The sequence below is a fragment of the Triticum aestivum genome, chromosome 7B, assembly GCF_018294505.1.
Source record: "Triticum aestivum cultivar Chinese Spring chromosome 7B, IWGSC CS RefSeq v2.1, whole genome shotgun sequence".
In the NCBI taxonomy this organism is placed as follows: Eukaryota; Viridiplantae; Streptophyta; class Magnoliopsida; order Poales; family Poaceae; genus Triticum; species Triticum aestivum.
The window spans coordinates 56,016,672-56,034,139 of NC_057813.1; the positions used below are offsets into that span (position 1 = coordinate 56,016,672).

Genomic DNA, 17,468 nt, shown 5'->3' on the forward strand with positions numbered 1-17,468 from the left:
TGTTTCTCGATTATGGAGGTGATAAAAGAGTTCATCGTAAAGAGTTACATCGATGCAAGCTTTTACGCTGATCCAGATGACTCTAAGTATCAATCTGGATACATATTGAAAGTGGGAGCAATTAGCTAGAGTAGCTCCGTGCAGAGCATTGTAGACATAGAGTATTTGCAAAATACATACGGCTCTGAATGTGACAGACCCGTTGACTAAACTTCTCTCACGAGCAAAACATGATAATACCTTAGTACTCTTTGGGTCTAAATCACATAGCGATGTGAACTAGATTATTGACTCTAGTAAACCCTATGGGTGTTGATCACATGACGATGTGAATATGGGTATTAATCATATACAGATGTGAATATTGGTGTTAAATCACATGGTGATGTGAACTAGATTATTGACTCTAGTGCAAGTGGGAGACTGAAGGAAATATGCCCTAGAGGCAATAATAGAAGTTATTATTTATTTCCTTATTTCATGATAAATGTTTATTATTCATGCTAGAATTGTATTAACCGGAAACATAATACATGTGTGAATACATAGACAAACATAGTGTCACTAGTATGCCTCTACTTGACTAGCTCGTTAATCAAAGATGGTTAAGTTTCCTAACCATAGACATGAGTTGTCATTTGATTAAATGGGATCACATCATTAGAAGAATGATGTGATTGACTTGACCCATTCCGTTAGCTTAGCACTTGATCATTTAGTATGTTGCTATTGCTTTCTTCATGACTTATACATGTTCCTATGACTATGAGATTATGCAACTCCCGTTTACAGGAGGAACACTTTGTGTGCTACCAAACGTCACAACGTAACTGGTTGATTATAAAGGAGCTCTATAGGTGTCTCCGAAGGTACATGTTGGGTTGGCGTATTTCGAGATTAGGATTTGTCACTCCGATTGTCGGAGAGGTATCTCTGGGCCCTCTCGGGAATACACATCACTTAAGCCTTGCAAGCATTGCAACTAATGAGTTAGTTGCGGAATGATGTATTATGGAACGAGTAAAGAGACTTGCCGATAACGAGATTGAACTAGGTATTGAGATACTGACGATCGAATCTCGGGCAAGTAACATACCGATGACAAAGGGAACAATGTATGTTGTTATGCGGTATGACCGATAAAGATCTTCGTAGAATATGTGGGAGCCAATATGAGCATCTAGGTTCCGCTATTGGTTATTGACCGGAGACATGTCTCGGTCATGTCTACATTATTCTCGAACCCGTAGGGTCCGCACGCTTAAGGTTTCGATGACAGTTATATTATGAGTTTATGAGTTTTGATGTACCAAAGGAGTTCTGAGTCCCGGATGAGATCAGGGACATGACGAGGAGTCTCGAAATGGTCGAGACGTAAAGATCGATATATTGGACGACTATATTCGGACTTCGGAAAGGTTCCGAGTGATTCGGGTATTTTTCGGAGTACCGAAGAGTTACGAGAATTCGTCGGGGAGTATATGGGCCTTACTGGGCCATACGGGAATTGAAGAGAGAGGCCGAAAGGAAGGAGGCGCGCAGCCCCCCCCCCCTCTGGTCTGAATTGGACAAGGGGGCAGCCCCTCTTTCCTTCCTCCTCTCCCCCTCTTTCCCCCTTCTCCTACTCCAACAAGGAAGGAGGGAGTCCTACTCCCGGTGGGAGTAGGACTCCCCTTGGCGCGCCTCTCCCTGGCCGGCCGCCTCCTCCCCTTGCTCCTTTATATACGGGGGCAGGGGGCACCCCATGACACACAAGTTGATCTTCGTGATCGTTCCTTAGCCGTGTGCGGTGCCCCCCTCCACCATATTCCACCTTGGTCATATTGTTGCGGTGCTTAGGCGAAGCCCTGCGTCGGTAGAACATCATCATCATCACCACGCCGTCGTGCTGATGCAACTCATCCCCGACACCCTGCTGGATCGGAGTCCGGGGATCGTCATTGAGCTGAACGTGTGCTGAACTCGGAGGTGCCGTACGTTCAGTACTTGGATCGGTCGGATCGTGAAGACGTACGACTACATCAACCGCGTTGTCATAACGCTTCCGCTTTCGTTCTACGAGGGTACGTGACAACACTCTCCCCTCTCGTTGCTATGCATCACCATGATCTTGTGTGTGCGTAGGAAATTTTTTGAAATTAATACGTTCCCCAACACCACCCACATCTGAAGGGGTGGCAAAGAGTTAATCACTCTACGAGCACCATATGAGAAAGGTGGCATAGAAGCTAATCCATTTCGTTTCATATAAGAGGGGTTAGGGTAAGCATATGAATAAGCAGAGAAATTCTTTGAGGATTTATGAACATAATGATTTGAAGAATAATGTGCATATTCATAGCCCTTAGCTCTACCCTGCGAAACAGAGTTGTTAGCATAATGATGTTCATGTGAGGACTTTGATCCATTTGAGGAATTTGATCCACATGAGGAATTTTGTCCGTATGAGGACTTGGATCCATATGAAGAATTTGATCTGGGGTTCCTATTCTTCACAGGTGGTGTCATGAGGACATCCACCTAAAGACTTTCAACATAACTTCTGGGAACCCAGATTTTCTTCATAGGTGAACCGTTCCTGAAGTTAGTGCCAACATATCTAGCAAATACTTCGCCATTCTGAATTTTGAACAGTTTATAGTTGGAGTCAAATGACTCATCAAAAGAATGAGGAGATTCACATGTAAAGCCAGATAAGTTAGATGGATCAACTGGAGGTCCCTTTGCAGCAACCCATGAGGTTTTGGGGTACTGCTCAGGCTTCCAATATGTTCCATCAGCATTGAGTTTCCTCTCAAAGGCAATACCCTCTTTCCTAGGGTTTCTGTTGAGGATCTGCTTTTTGCGCACATCACAAAGAATCGGATGCCCTTTGAGGCTTTTGTACATGCCTGTTGTGTACAATTCCTTCAGCCCTGCATCATTAGTAGTACTAGCAATGTCCTCAGATGAGGAATTAGATATAGCAGTGGCACGTGAAGAATTTGTAACAGTTGAAGCATTTGAACATTCAGGTGAAGAATTAGCAGATTCACGTTCAATGCACTTTAAGCATGGAGGAACAAATTCTTCTTGAGTAGCGCTGATTTGTTGAGCAAGTAATGAATCGCGCTCCTTCTGAAGATCTTCATAACTCACTCTTAGCTTCTCAAGATCTTGCTTTCTTTGAAGAAATTCATAAGAAAGCTTCTCGTGATCAGATAAGAGAGTTCTATGATGACATTGAAGGTTGTCAAACTTAGACTGAAGTTTCTGAAGATTTTCAGTTAAGTCTTTAGTGCAGTCCATTTCATCACCCAACATATCATCACTTTTGTCTAGCATGTTTTCAAGTTTTTCAATAGCCTTTTGTTGTTTCACAGCAATCTTAGCAAGTTTTGAGTAGCTAGGCTTAAGATTTTCATCTCATCCTCACTAGATTCAGAGGAGGGGTATTTTGTTACCTTGGCACCCTTTGCCATGAAGCAATAGGTGGGAGCGTAGTCATCATTATCTTCATCAGCGTTGTTTGTGTTGCCATTTTCTTCAGAGTTGAAGATAGACTTGCTGACAAATGCGGTAGCAAGAGCTAGACTTGCCACACCTGACTCAGACTCCTTGGATGCCTCCTCTTCCTCATGTTCCTCAGATTCAGCTTCAGAGTCCATTTCCTTGCCAATGAATGCCCGAGCCTTCTTGGAGCTGCTCTTCTTGTGATATGAAGACTTTGAGGATTTTGATGATGAAGACTTTGAAGATTTCTTCTTCTTCTTCTTGGCATCATCAGAACTGTAATCCTTGTATTTCTTCTTCTTTAATTCCTTGTCCCACTGAGGACAATCTTGAATGTAGTGACTAGGCTTCTTGCATTTGTGGCATAGCCTTCTCTTATAGTCACTTGATGAGGAATCACTGCTCCTTGAGGATTTTCCAAAGCGACCACGTCTTGAGAACTTCTGGAACTTCTTCACGAGCAGTGCTAGCTCCTGGCTCAATTCTTCAGGATCACCAAGGCTACTACCAGAGTCTTCACACTCAGATTTAGACACAGCCTTGGCCTTCAGGGCACGTGGTTTGCCATAGCTTGAACCATAGAGATCTCTCTTTTCAGCAAGCTGGAACTCATGAGTATTTAGCCTCTCGAGGATATCAGCAGGATCTAGTGACTTGTAATCAGCATGCTCTTGAATCATCAGTGTCAGAGTGTCAAATGAAGAATCGAGTGATCTCAGCAATTTCTTCACCATCTCATGGTCGATGATGTCAGTGGCACCGAGCGCTTGAAGCTCATTTGAGATATCAGTGAGGCAATCAAAGGTTTGCTGAACATTTTCATTGTCGAGTCTTTTGAAGCGGTTGAAGAGATTGCGAAGAACGTCAACACGAGAGTCACGTTGAGTTGAGACTCCTTCGTTTACTTTGGAGAGCCTATCCCAGATAAGCTTAGCAGTTTCCAAAGCACTCACTCTACCATACTGCCCTTTACTCAGATGACCACATATGATATTCTTTGCTTGAGAATCGAGTTGCTTGAATCTCTTCACATTAGTAGCATTCAGGGAAGGTGTGACTGAGGGAACACCATTTTCCACAACATACCAGAGATCGTTGTCAATTGCTTCAAGATGCATTCGCATCTTATTCTTCCAGTAGGGATAGTCCGTACCATCGAAGGTAGGACACCCAGCGGAGACCTTGATCATACCTGCGGTCGACATAACTAAAACTCTAGGTGGTTAAACCAAAATCACACAGAACAAGGGAGTACCTCACTCTGATACCAATTGAAAATGCGTTATATCGACTAGAGGGGGGTGAATAGGCGATTTTTATGAATTCTTCACTAAGGAATTTGCCGGTGAGGAAATTCCTTAGCGAAGAACTACTTGCAGTGGAATAAGTACTCAGAAGTAAGCATAACAGGATACAGACATAGTCATCATGATGAAATGAAGACAAGCACAGAGTACAGAAAGCGTAAACACAAGATAACACAAGATGAAGACAAACAGACTGAAGAAATTGAACTGAGGAAATTGAGAAAGTCTTCACTCAAAGTCTTCAAACACAGATATGAACAATCACTCAACACAGTAATGAGGAAATGAAAGAGTTGAGGAAATAGAACCAGTTAGGTTGGTGAAGACAATGATTTGGTAGACCAGTTCCAACTGCTGTCTCAGTTGTACGTCTGGTTGGAGCGGCTGAGTATTTAAACTCGAGGACACACAGTCCCGGAGACCCAGTCGCTAAGCACGTAGCTCAGGACACCAAGTCCTCACCATATTCTCCTTGAACTAAGGTCACACAGACCTCGTCCAATCACTCGTGGTAAGTCTTCAGGCAACTTCCGAACCTTCACAGACTCGGTCACTCGGCGATCCACAATTCCTCTTGGATGCTCTAGACCATGACGCCTAACCGTCTAGAAGAAGCACAGTCTTCAAAGGTAACAAGCGTCGGATCCACGCAGGATCAATCTCTTCAGTGATGCTCAATCACTTTGGGGTTTGTAGGTGTTTGGGTTTGGGTTTTCCTCACTCGATGATTTTCGCTCAAAGTCCTCGGAGGATGGGTTGCTCTCAAATGACAAGTGTCAGTTTCTCTCGCAGCAGCCAACCAGCTAGTGGTTGTAGCGGCGGCTATTTATAGCCTAGGGAGCAGCCCGACATGATAAGACATAAATGCCCTTGTCTAATATGACCGTTAGGTGGATAAGATATTTTTGGGACAGCTGGCGCGTAGCACAGCAACGGTCGGAAATTTGACTATCAAATTCCTCAGGGCTATCATGTTCCTCACTGTGTAGGCAATCCGCACTGGCGAATTCCTAACTCCTCAGTCAGAACAAATACCTCAGCGACCAGAAGAACTTCGTCTCTGTCACTGAAGAAATTGACTGAACTGTATGAGATTTCCAAAAGCTTCACTCGAAGGGATTGGTAGGTGTAGGATTTTGAGTTGAGCATCACATGGAAATTTTTCCTTAGTATTTCCTCAACCCCCTTTAACAGTATGGTGTTTCCTATGACTCAAGAAAGAGAAAAACAAAACTATGAAAATGAAAGTCTTCAAGCTTCATATTCCTCGCATGAATGTCAAGTCTTCACGGACACACCAGTTTCTTCACTTTCAAAGTCTTCATGAAAGTCTTCAGGAATACCAAAATCTTCAGTCGAAGATATACATTTTTAGGGGTCGACTTTCTCTGTAAATATCAAACTCCTCATAGACTTATAGACCTGTGTACACTCATAAACACATTTGTCCCTTAACCTATAAGTCTTCAATACACCAAAATCACTAAGGGGCACTAGATGCACTTATAGCATCATTTGGATCAATGTGCACACAGTATCATATTTTCCATCCAAGGCTCTTAGGATCTTCTTGGTGATGAATTTGTCGGTCATCTCTTCACTTCCTAAGCCAACAATCTCATTTGTGATGAGAGCAAGCCTAGAGTACATTTCAGCGACACCTTCACCATCCTTCATTTTGAACTTGTCAAGTTGACTTTAAAGCACATCCAATTTGGATTCCTTGACGGAGTCGGTACCCTCATGCATGTCAATCAAAGTATCCCAAATTTCCTTTGCATTCTCAAGACGGTTGATTTTGTTGAATTCTTCGGGGCACAATCCGTTGAAGAGGATATCACAAGCTTGAGCATTGTATTGCAACATCTTCAACTCTTCCGCAGTGGCTTCACGGTTCGGTTCTTTCCCATCAAAGAATTCACCCTGCAAGCCAATACACACAATAGCCCAAACGGCAGGGTTATGTCCAAGAATATGCATTTTCATCTTATGCTTCCAACTAGCAAAATTAGTACCATCAAAGTAAGGACCTCTACGGTGGTAATTTCCCTCGCTAGACACCATACTCTCCTAGGTTGTGAAACCAAGGCTATGACTACCAAAAGCTATGGAAATCAAAGCAAATAGAGACCAAAGCTCTGATACCACTTGTAGGATCAAAAGTATGTCTAGAGGGGTGTGATTAGACTACTTGACCAAATAAAAAACTTGCCTTTTCCCAATTTTAGTTCTTGGCAGATTTTAGCAACTAAGCACAAGTCAAGCAATCAACCTACACATGCAATTCTAAGAGTATAGCAGCGGAATGTAAAACAATTGCATATGAAGGTAAATAGGAGGAGTTTGAGAAGGCAAACGCAATTGGAGAAACGGATGTTTTTGTCGTGGTTCCGATAGGTGGTGCTATCGTACATCCATGCTGATGGAGACTTCAACCCATGAAGGGTAACGGCTGCGCGAGTCCACGGAGGGCTCCACCCACGAAGGGTCCACGAAGAAGCAACCTTGTCTATCCCACCATGGTCGTCGCCCACGAAGGAGTTGCCTCACTAGGGTAGATCTTCACGAAGTAGGCGATCTCCTTGCCCTTATGAACTCCTTGGTTCAACTCCACAATCTTGTTGGAGGCTCCCAAGTGACACCTAGCCAATCTAGGAGACACCACTCTCCAAGAAGTAACAAATGGTGTGTTGATGATGAACTCCTTGCTCTTGTGCTTCAAATGATAGTCTCCCCAACACTCAACTCTCTCTCACAGGATTTGGATTTGGTGGAAAGAAGATTTGAGTGGAAAGAAACTTGGGGAAGTCTAGAGATCAAGATGCATATGGTACGAATGGAATATCTTGACCTCAACACAAGTGTAGGTGGTTCTCTCTCAGAAAATGTATGTTGGAAGTGTAGGCATGTTCTGATGGCTCTCTCCATGAATGTAGAGTGGGTGGAGGGGTATATATAGCCTCCACACAAAATCTAATCATTACACACAACTTACCAATCTCGGTGGGACCGAATCGTGAAACTCGGTCGGACCGATTTAGCAAATAATGTGAGTTAGGATTTTCGGTGGGACCGACATGTCAACTCGGTGAGACCGATGTGGTTAGGGTTAGGGCATAACATAATCTCGGTGAGACCGATTACACAAACTCGGTGGGACCGATTTTGGTAATAAGCTAACCAGAGAGTTGGTCAGGCAAACTCGGTGGGACCGATTCGCTCATCTCGGTTGGACCGGAACATTACGAAAGGGAAACAGAGAGTTTGCATTGCAATCTCGATGGGACCGATCGCTCATCTCAGTTGGACCGAAACGTTACGAAGGGAAACAGAGAGATTACAATCCCATCTCGGTGAGACCGAGATCCCTATCGGTGAGACCAAAAAGACTAGGGTTTGTGGCAGTGGTTAGACATCTGAACTCGGTGGCGCCGGATAGAAAGAATCGTTGGGGCCGAGTTTGACTTTTGGTTTGGGGTCATATATGGATGTGAGAAAGTAGTTGAGGGCTTTGGAGCATATCACTAAGCATTTTGAGCAAGAACCTCATTAAGCAACACATCATCCCTCCTTTCCTATAGACTCAATGTGATCTTGGATCACTAAAATAGAAAATGTAGAGTCTTGTGCTTTGAGCTTGAGCCAATCCTTTTGTCCTTAGCATTTTGAGGAATCCACTTTTCTCATCCATGTCATGCCAATCATTGAGCTTTCCTGAAATATTTATCTTGAAATAGCATTAGCTCAATGAACTATATGTTGTTAGGAATTACCAAAACCACCCAGGGATAGTTGCACTTTCACATGGGCTCCTTTATGAAATGTTCTTGGTTGGATGCCACAGTGTCGATTGCCTGCGGTACGACCGCTGGTATGAACACGTGTGGTCCTACCATCCGTCGTGTATTGCTCTAGTTGCCTTTTGGCACCTCCTTTTTACTTGGTTTGACCCTGCACACTTGTGTTTCCTTCCATGTGATGAGTTCCTTCCGTATATGGGTTCATTTCCCGCGGAAACACGTTAAACAAAGGGTTTTCTATTTTTGCGTTCATTAATCATTAATGTCAGTATCAAAGTGATTCTCTCGGATATTCTGGAATTATCCAGTTTAAACAATAGAGGAATGTATGCAAAAGTATCGCTCATTAACCTCTCCAAGCCTAAACCTTGACCGCTCTCGAGCAAGAAACAAAATCAACCATAACAAACTTAGTTATTAAACCAAAATAACGAGACGATTTTGATTCACTTACAGTCAGTACACCTCGATAGCCCTCCGCTCCCTTCACCTGTAAACTTAGTATAGTTACATTGGTGGCCTGGTTATTATGCAACCTTAGTTAAGACAAGATAATCAACACAAAACTTTTGTTAGTTTAGAAAAAATAATCAACTACTCCCTCCGATACATATTAATTGGCATATAATGGATATATATATATATATATATATATGCATATTTCACTGTTTATATACATCCGTTTGAGCGACAAATAATATAACTCGGAGAGAGTAGCATTTATTCTATTACTTCTAGCTAACACTTTCTTGCCAGGAACGCTTTTGAAGAGCCTTTTATTTTTGCAATGAAAACATATATTATGGGAATGAAAAGTTTGTAAAAGACAATGTTGTGCTAGAGTAACTCCCTAACACCCACGAGCATCACCTCATCAAGGCTCGCAAACACTTCTTTCAATCAGTGTTTACTGAAATTAGTTGTCTACTAATGAGATTATGCCAAAAAAAAAGATACATACAACTATAAGGTTTCGTTATGCTTATGTTTCAATACTATGGACCAAGAATTGGCTCTTTCAAGCACAATGATTAATATTGTTTATTTTCACGTACGAAACCCCCTTCTCTCATTCCTCCCCTGATGCTAGGTGGATAGGGCAAACTTTTCCTTTCAGATTTCACCGGCCAGCCCGTGGATTCGCCTCCTCTCTGTCTGCCGCTCCGGCAGTTAGGAGAAGAATCCTGGTGCTCCTCTCCAGTTAGTAGTTTAGGTTATGATTTTTTAGTCCTCACACGTGTGGTGCTCCGACGGATTGCGCCGCTTCTTCTTCTTCGAGTTTTTCTTCTGGACTTCGATCCTCCTCGAGTTCGTCCATTTGGACATAGCTGACGGAGCTTTTGTTGGATGTCTGCGGTCTTCGTAGAGCAGTGAGCTTACGGTTTCTCGTTATGTGGCGAGATTTGGTGTTGGGTGTTTCAAATCTATGCAAATATTCAACGACGACGACTACGGCTCCAGGGTGCTGGTCCTTTTTTTAGAAAAGGGGTATTACCCCAGCCTCTGCATCAGAAAGATGCATACGGCTCATATTATTAAAAAACAAAATGAGTCACAAAGTCTCCAATATCTGAAAGGTCGAAAAGAAAACAAGCTGCTCAAACGAGCCTAATCATGAAGCCACAACCGGCTGGCAAATAAAATAGGAGCACTACATGCCTATCCTATTACATGACCGCCATCCAAACCGGTTGAAAATAACCCGAGCTACCATCTCCCATCGGGTAGACGCAGTAGCCAAACTCCCCCTGGCCTCCGTCGGAGTGAGTAGCGACCACATACGGATCAATGCTGTGGCCCTGAAGATAACCTGCAAAAAATGAAAGTTCGTTGCTCTGTTAAAAACCAAATCATTTCTGCAGTTCCATACTGCCCATAACAAGGCACACACGCCAACACGAATGTGTCTTGCTACATCCAAGTTCACCCCATCAAGCCATGTTCCAAATAACATATTGATAGAGGTAGGTGGAGTAATATTAAAAGCAATATGAATCGAACACCAAAGAATCTTAGCCAGTGGACAATCTAGAAAGAGGTGCCTGATAGTTTCGTTACAATCACAAAAACTACACCTAGCAGAACCCATCCAATTGCGTTTTGCCAGATTATCCTTTGTCAAAATGACTTGTTTATGCACAAACCACATAAACACTTTGATTCGCAAAGGTACCTTAACTTTCCATACGTGCTTCGAGCAAGGAATGACACTAGTGTTTATGACATCCAGATACATGGATTTGACCGAGAACCTGCCGTCCTTGGTCAGTTTCCAAAACAATCTATCTAGCTGCTAAGACAGCTGGACATCCATCAGCCTTCGTACAAGATGAAGCCATGCCTCCCAACGATCGCCTACTAGCGTCCTCTGGAAGCTAATATTGAGAGGCGTGGACTGTAAGACAGTTGCAACATATGCTTCTCGATGTTGAACAATGTTATACAGAGTAGGATATTGAAGTGCCAGAGGCGTCTCCCCTAGCCACGTATCCTCCCAGTACCTCGTACTAGCCCCATCACCGACTAAGATTTTTACCCTGTTAAAGAAGAGGGGCTTGACTCTCATCAACCCTTTCCAAAACGGTGAATCAGTCGGGCGCACAGTCACCTGAGCCAAAGTTTTTGACTGAAGATACTTATTACGCAGAATCTGAGCCCAAGTAGCCTCTGTCTCGGACGAAAGTTTAAAAAGCCACTTGCTAAGGAGACATCTATTCTTGATCTCTAGATTTTCAATGCCTAGACCGCCTTGGTCCTTCGGCCTACAGATGATATCCCATTTGGCAAGCCTATACTTTCGTTTCAACTCATCATTCTGCCAAAAGAATCGGGATCGATAAAAATCTAACCTCTTCCTGACTCCCACCGGGACCTCAAAAAAGGATAAAAGAAACATGGGCATACTGGTGAGGACCGAATTAATCAGAATTTATCGACCTCCATATGACATGAGCTTCCCTTTCCAACAGCTTAGTTTCTTTTCAAAACGATCCTCGATGCACTTCCACTCCTTGTTCGTCAGCTTACGATGATGAATGGGTATACCTAAGTATGTAAACGGTAGCGAACCCAACTCACATCCGAACAATTGCTTATACGCCTCCTGGTCCTCACTAGCTCTTCCAAAGCAAAACAGTTCGCTCTTATGGAAGTTAATCTTGAGTCCAGACAATTGTTCAAATAAGCACAACACAAGCTTCATGTTCCTTGCTTTCGCCAAGTCATGCTCCATAAAGATGATAGTATCATCAGCATACTGCAAAATGGATATACCACCATCAACTAGGTGCGGAACCAAGCCCGAAACCTGCCCCGCATCCTTAGCCCGACCTATTAAAATAGATAGCATATCAGCCACTATGTTGAATAGACTCGGTGACATGGGATCACCCTGCCTTAGTCCTTTGTGTGTCTAGAAATAGTGACCTATATCATCATTCACTTTAATCCCTACACTCCCTTTTTGCGTAAAGGACTCGATCTGGTCTCGCCAGGCCTTGTCAAATCCTTTCATACGCAACGCCTGTTGAAGGAAAGGCCATTTAACTTTATCATATGCTTTTTCAAAATCCACTTTAAAAACCACACCATCAAGTTTTTTTGAGTGGATTTCATGGAGCGTTTCATGCAAGACGACCACCCCTTCAAGGATATTTCTATCCAGCATGAAAGCGGTCTGGGACGGTTGCACAACTGAATGCGCAATCTGCGTGAGTCGGTTCATCCCAACCTTGGTGAAAATTTTGAAACTAACATTAAGCAAACATATGGGTCTGACCTGCTCAATGCGAATAGCCTTTGTCTTCTTAGGAAGAAGAGTTATCGTTCCAAAATTGAGCTTGAACAAATGAAGCTGACTAGTGAACAACTCATGAAACATCGGCAACAGGTCACCTTTAATAAAATGCCAGCACTTTTTGTAGAACTCCGCCGGAAACCCATCTGGTCCTGGCGCTTTATTGTTTTTCATTTGTGCAATGGCCTCAAACACCTCCTTCTCCGTGAAAGGAGCAGTCAAAATATCATTCTCTTCCGTCTCAAGTTGGGGAACATTCTCAACTCTTGACTCATCCAAGGACACAAAACTCTCTTCCGGAGGGCCAAACAACTGCTTATAATAGTTGGTAATGTAAACTTTCAGGTTTTCCTGACCAACTATCGTCCCTTCATCTTGTTCTAATTGAAAAATTCTCTTCTTACGATGCTTTCCATTAGCAATCATATGAAAGAATTGAGTGTTATCCTCTCCTTGGACAACCTTACGAACCTTAGCTCTCAAAGCCCATTTCAATTCCTCCTCGCGGAGAAGCTCTTTCAGCCTTAACTCGGCCTCCACTTTAGACTCCAACTCGCTGGTATCTAAAATAGAGGTTTCAGCTTTTAACTCAAGGGAATGAATAATCATAAGGAGCCTTTCCTTCTCCGCCTTATAAATTCCATTGGTATGCTTAGCCCATCCACGAAGGAACCTTCGCAGATGACGAATCTTGCATTGCCACCGCTCAATGGGTGACCTTCCCTCCGAGTCTTTAGCCCACTCTCTAGCTAACAACTCAATGAAACCTTCTCTTTCAAACCAAGCAAGTTCGAAGGAGAAAATATTCTTATTACCCATATGAGTTTGAGCCCCTGAGTCGACTAGTAGCGGTGTGTGATCCGAGATACCTCGTGTCAACGCCTGCACCGTTACCAGAGGAAACTTTTGTTCCCAATCGACGCTCGCCAAAACACGATCAAGCTTCTCAAAAGTCGGAACCCGTAGCGAGTTTGCCCAAGTGAATTTCCTACCCGAAAGCTCTATCTCTCTAAGATCCAAGCTTTCTATGATAGTATTGAACATAAACGACCATCTGCCGTCAAAGTTGTCATTATTCTTTTCCTCCTTTCTTCGAATAATGTTGAAATCACCCCCACTAAGATGGGTAGTTGCTCATTACCGCAAACACGGACCAAATCAGCCAAGAAATCTGGTTTGAGTTCGGGTTGCGCAGCCCCATAGACTGCCACCAAAGCCCAATCAAAACCATCTGCTTTAGTTCTTACCCGAAACTTGACCGCAAACTCATCCAACACTACACTCCGAACCTCCAACGTTTCGCACTTAACCCCGAGTAAAACCCCACCGGATCTTCCTCAAGGTGGGAGGCAGTGCCAGTCAAAATCTACCCCCCCCCCAGATAAGGTACTAAGAAATTGTGGGGAAAAATTACCTCGTCCAGTCTCGGATAAAGCAATAAAATCTAAATGATGTTCAAGAGAAGCCTCTGCTAGAAACCGTCTTTTAGCCAAGTCTTTAAGACCTCTGCTGTTCCAAAAGATGCCTCTCATATTTCATCATGAAATTTTTTGGAGGTACGGATCTTAGCACTTCTACGCACAGCCGACACCAGGTAAACCTTCCGTTTCCAGGTCCTCTTAGGCTTAACGCAAACATCAGAAGGTTCGGCACGCTCGGAATGAGCCTCTATGGCCAAAGACTCAACTTCAAGGTTAGTAGTATCTGGGGAGGGATACTCATCCTCCTCCTCCGTCTCCTGTACCACAGGGTCAAGATCAGCACACAAGCCATCAAGAACCCTAACCCCAAGCGCATCAATCTCCGACTCATTCATCGGTCTAACTGCAGCTATGTTACGAATCAAATCTAACGCTCGTTCAGCTTCCAAATCTAGCATATCGTTAACAGACTTAGAAATCTCTAGATCATTATTACCAAGAGATACTCCTAATTGGTTGGCATTTTGCACAATCTCATCATTGGTAAAATGCATAATAGAATTAGACTTGTTAACAGACATACCAGTAGAAAGCTCGACGTCCCGCAACTTGGCCGCCCTCAACGCGCACCTGAGCTACATGTCATCAACATCCGGGTGCTCCTGCAGTCTCCCGCTGACCCGTCTCCCTGCAGAGACAGGATCCAGGATCCCACCAAAAGCGATGACCTCCTCGCGAGAAGCAGCGCTAGGGAAAGAGCCTCCTGCTCGTCCCCCGGCAGTGGTGACCAGCGCCGGGGCCACCGGAGCAACATCCAAAGACGATGAGAGCTCCCAGGGCCTATCGACGGCCATCCCGCCGATGCCCGAGCCCGGTGAACTCGTCCTAGCGCGATCCAGGGAATCCGGTGCCGCAGCGACCACACCAGCCGGCCCGCCCTCCAGAGCAGCAGAAGGGGAAACGACGGCCTCTTGCGCGCCTGTTCCCCCGCAAGCCGAGGACCTCACCAAAGGGGTCACGCCGTCCCTCGGCACCGCCAGCATCAAAGACCCGGAGGGCCGAGCCTCCTGCTCGACAACTCCCCCCGCGACCACCAGCTCGGCCACCACAGCCATAGCCGAGGGAGAAACAGGAACCGAGGGCGGGACCTCCTGCCCCGCAGCACCTTCGTCCTCAACAGACCTCGACACACGCAAACTGAGCACCGGGCTCGCAGAACCAACCCTGTCACATGACAACCTCGGCGGCGCCGAGAACGCCCCAATAGAACCCAGCTGAAGATTGGTAGTCGGAACTGTGCTAGACGGGCCATCAGGGGCGGAATCAGCATTATCCGACGGCCCCGACGGTCCCATAGCCTTGTCATCATTACTCTTTGCAATATCATCCTGGTTCCCCGAACCCCCTCCTCCCTCAGAAGTATCCATGGGATTATCATCCTCAAACTCGTTGAAAAGATCAGGATCCTCATACTCAACATCCAACTGATATAAAACACCTGCGTAAGTCCAAGGCACCACGTCTGGCAAGAACTGAATATTGGCGACACTGACCAGCAGTCGTGCCACCCCGTGAGCCCGAGTGAACTGCATATCCACCTGCTCAGTCCTACCAATCAAAGACCCCAGACTCCAGGTCACCAAGAAGCTATCCAAAGGAGCAGACGGGGCACCAGAGAAACGAACCCAAATCTGAGTTAAAGGCGTGCCCTATGGCTCTTTCTTTTTCCACTCATCGAATTCCAGCACAAAACTAGTACCTGTGACCCTGCTCATACCGAACTTGAGAATCCTCATCTGATCCTCCTTAGACGGGAAATCCACTTTATATGAGTTATCGGAGAGCTTAAGTAAGGACCACTGAAAATTACCCGGAGTGAGCTCTCTCAACTGCTGAATGATCTGTGCTTCGGTCAACGGCCCGTGAACCACCTTCACCACACCGGGGAAGGATGTTTCCACTATGGGCGCAGAAGGCTCCGCAGACGGAGACTCAAAAAACATCAACCCCGAACAACACACTCCGTAAATCTGAACGGATGGTTTTGGCCCCAACATAAGAGGACAGTCGGCCGCAGTGTGTTTAGGCTTCCGGCACAGATCACATAACTCCGCAGTACACTGAACCAAAAAGTGACCCGGTTCCCCACACCGGAAACAAGTGAGCTTCTTCTTCTTAGCCGCTGGTCCTTAGGGGATGTGCACGAATACTTCCCGGTCATCATCGACAAGGTCAAGCCGGCATCGGTTGGGGAGCAGCGACAGCGGCGCATCGGCGGCTCGTTCTAGCGGCAGTAGTGGTCGTTCGGTGTTCTCGAAATCTCGATGTTATTTGAGATGCTTTATACTTTCGATGAACTTTTATAACAGACTTGCTTATGCACACCTCTAAAGAAAGCCTAATAATATTCATGGTACGTGTAAATCGCAACAATTCAAAAATAATAATATCCAAAGTCAATCTCTTGTCCAAATTTACCGTTCTTTGCAATGCAAACCACTCACTCTGTGCATTTCAAAACCGAACCGAAAAACCATACCGAAAATAAACTGAACCGACCGATTTTATGGTTTTTATGGTTTCTGGTTTCGGTATGGTATGAACTTTTCATACCGATTTGAACTTTGGTTTTAATGGTATATACCGAAAAACCGAACGGTTAACCGAATAAACCGAAGTAAAAATAAATTTATATTTCTTGAGATGAACAACCATACAAGTTGTCATTTTTCTTGTACATGAGTCCAATTCACTAATAAGCATGTAAAAATTTCTTGTAATATAGTCATTTTTCTCTTTTTAAAATGCTAAGCACGTCCATAACCATCAATAGATGAATTAATGCATGCATCTATACTTATATATATAGTCATATACTATTTATGTAAAATAGTACGTGTTTTGAGTCATAAATTTGCAAATTATTATTACGTCATTTTCAAATTCGCGTCAACTTTGGTTTTTATGGTATATACCGAAACCATACCGAAATAATTTGGTATATACCGAAACCGAACCGTATTTTAATTTCATATACCATATTTACCGAAGTATTAATACCGTACAAACCGAAAAACCATATAAACTGAACCATGTAAACCGAATAAACCAAACGCACAGGGTGACAAACCACTACAGCGTAGTGAGCGGCCCAGATCAGCCGAAGTCAGCCGGCAAGCTCCACGGGAAACCCTAGCTACTCCCGGCTGGCCGCCGCCGCCGCGCCTGCCGTCCACGCTCCACCCGCGGGAGCTCGCCTCCTCCTCCACCCTCTACCTCTCGAGGCCACTCCGGACGGCCATGGCGCAGAGGGCCGCGGGCGGCCTTCTCCGGCGGTCCATCGGGCTCGCGCCGCCGTCAACCCCGAGGGCCCTGAGCACCAGCGCCACCACGCCGGCCGCGGCGGCGGAGGGAGAGGCGGCGGCCAAGGCGAGGAGAAACAAGAAGAAGAACCTATTCGACGTGGCGCAGTTCCGGCCGGACTGGGGCGTCGGCTACAGGGTCGCCAAGACCACCTGGCGCGACGTCTCCTACCAGATCACCAAGATCAATCTCTACAAGGTCACCATCGCCACCATCCATAACAATCTCTGCGGAGGAGAAAATTGATCTCTTGTGTTCATTTCCGTGACTTCACTGTGGTTTCGTGATC

At 44.9% G+C, this 17,468-nt stretch overlaps 1 protein-coding gene across 1 annotated transcript; it reads left to right on the forward strand.

Moving 5' to 3' along the window:
• Window positions 1-16,923: 16,923 nt before the first annotated feature.
• LOC123157285 (uncharacterized) lies at window positions 16,924-17,235 on the forward strand (the record flags this gene model as incomplete). Its single annotated transcript, XM_044575545.1, is given in 1 exon segment — window positions 16,924-17,235. A coding segment is annotated over 1 exon segment (119 nt), but the record flags the coding sequence as incomplete, so codon positions are not given.
• Window positions 17,236-17,468: the final 233 nt, after the last annotated feature.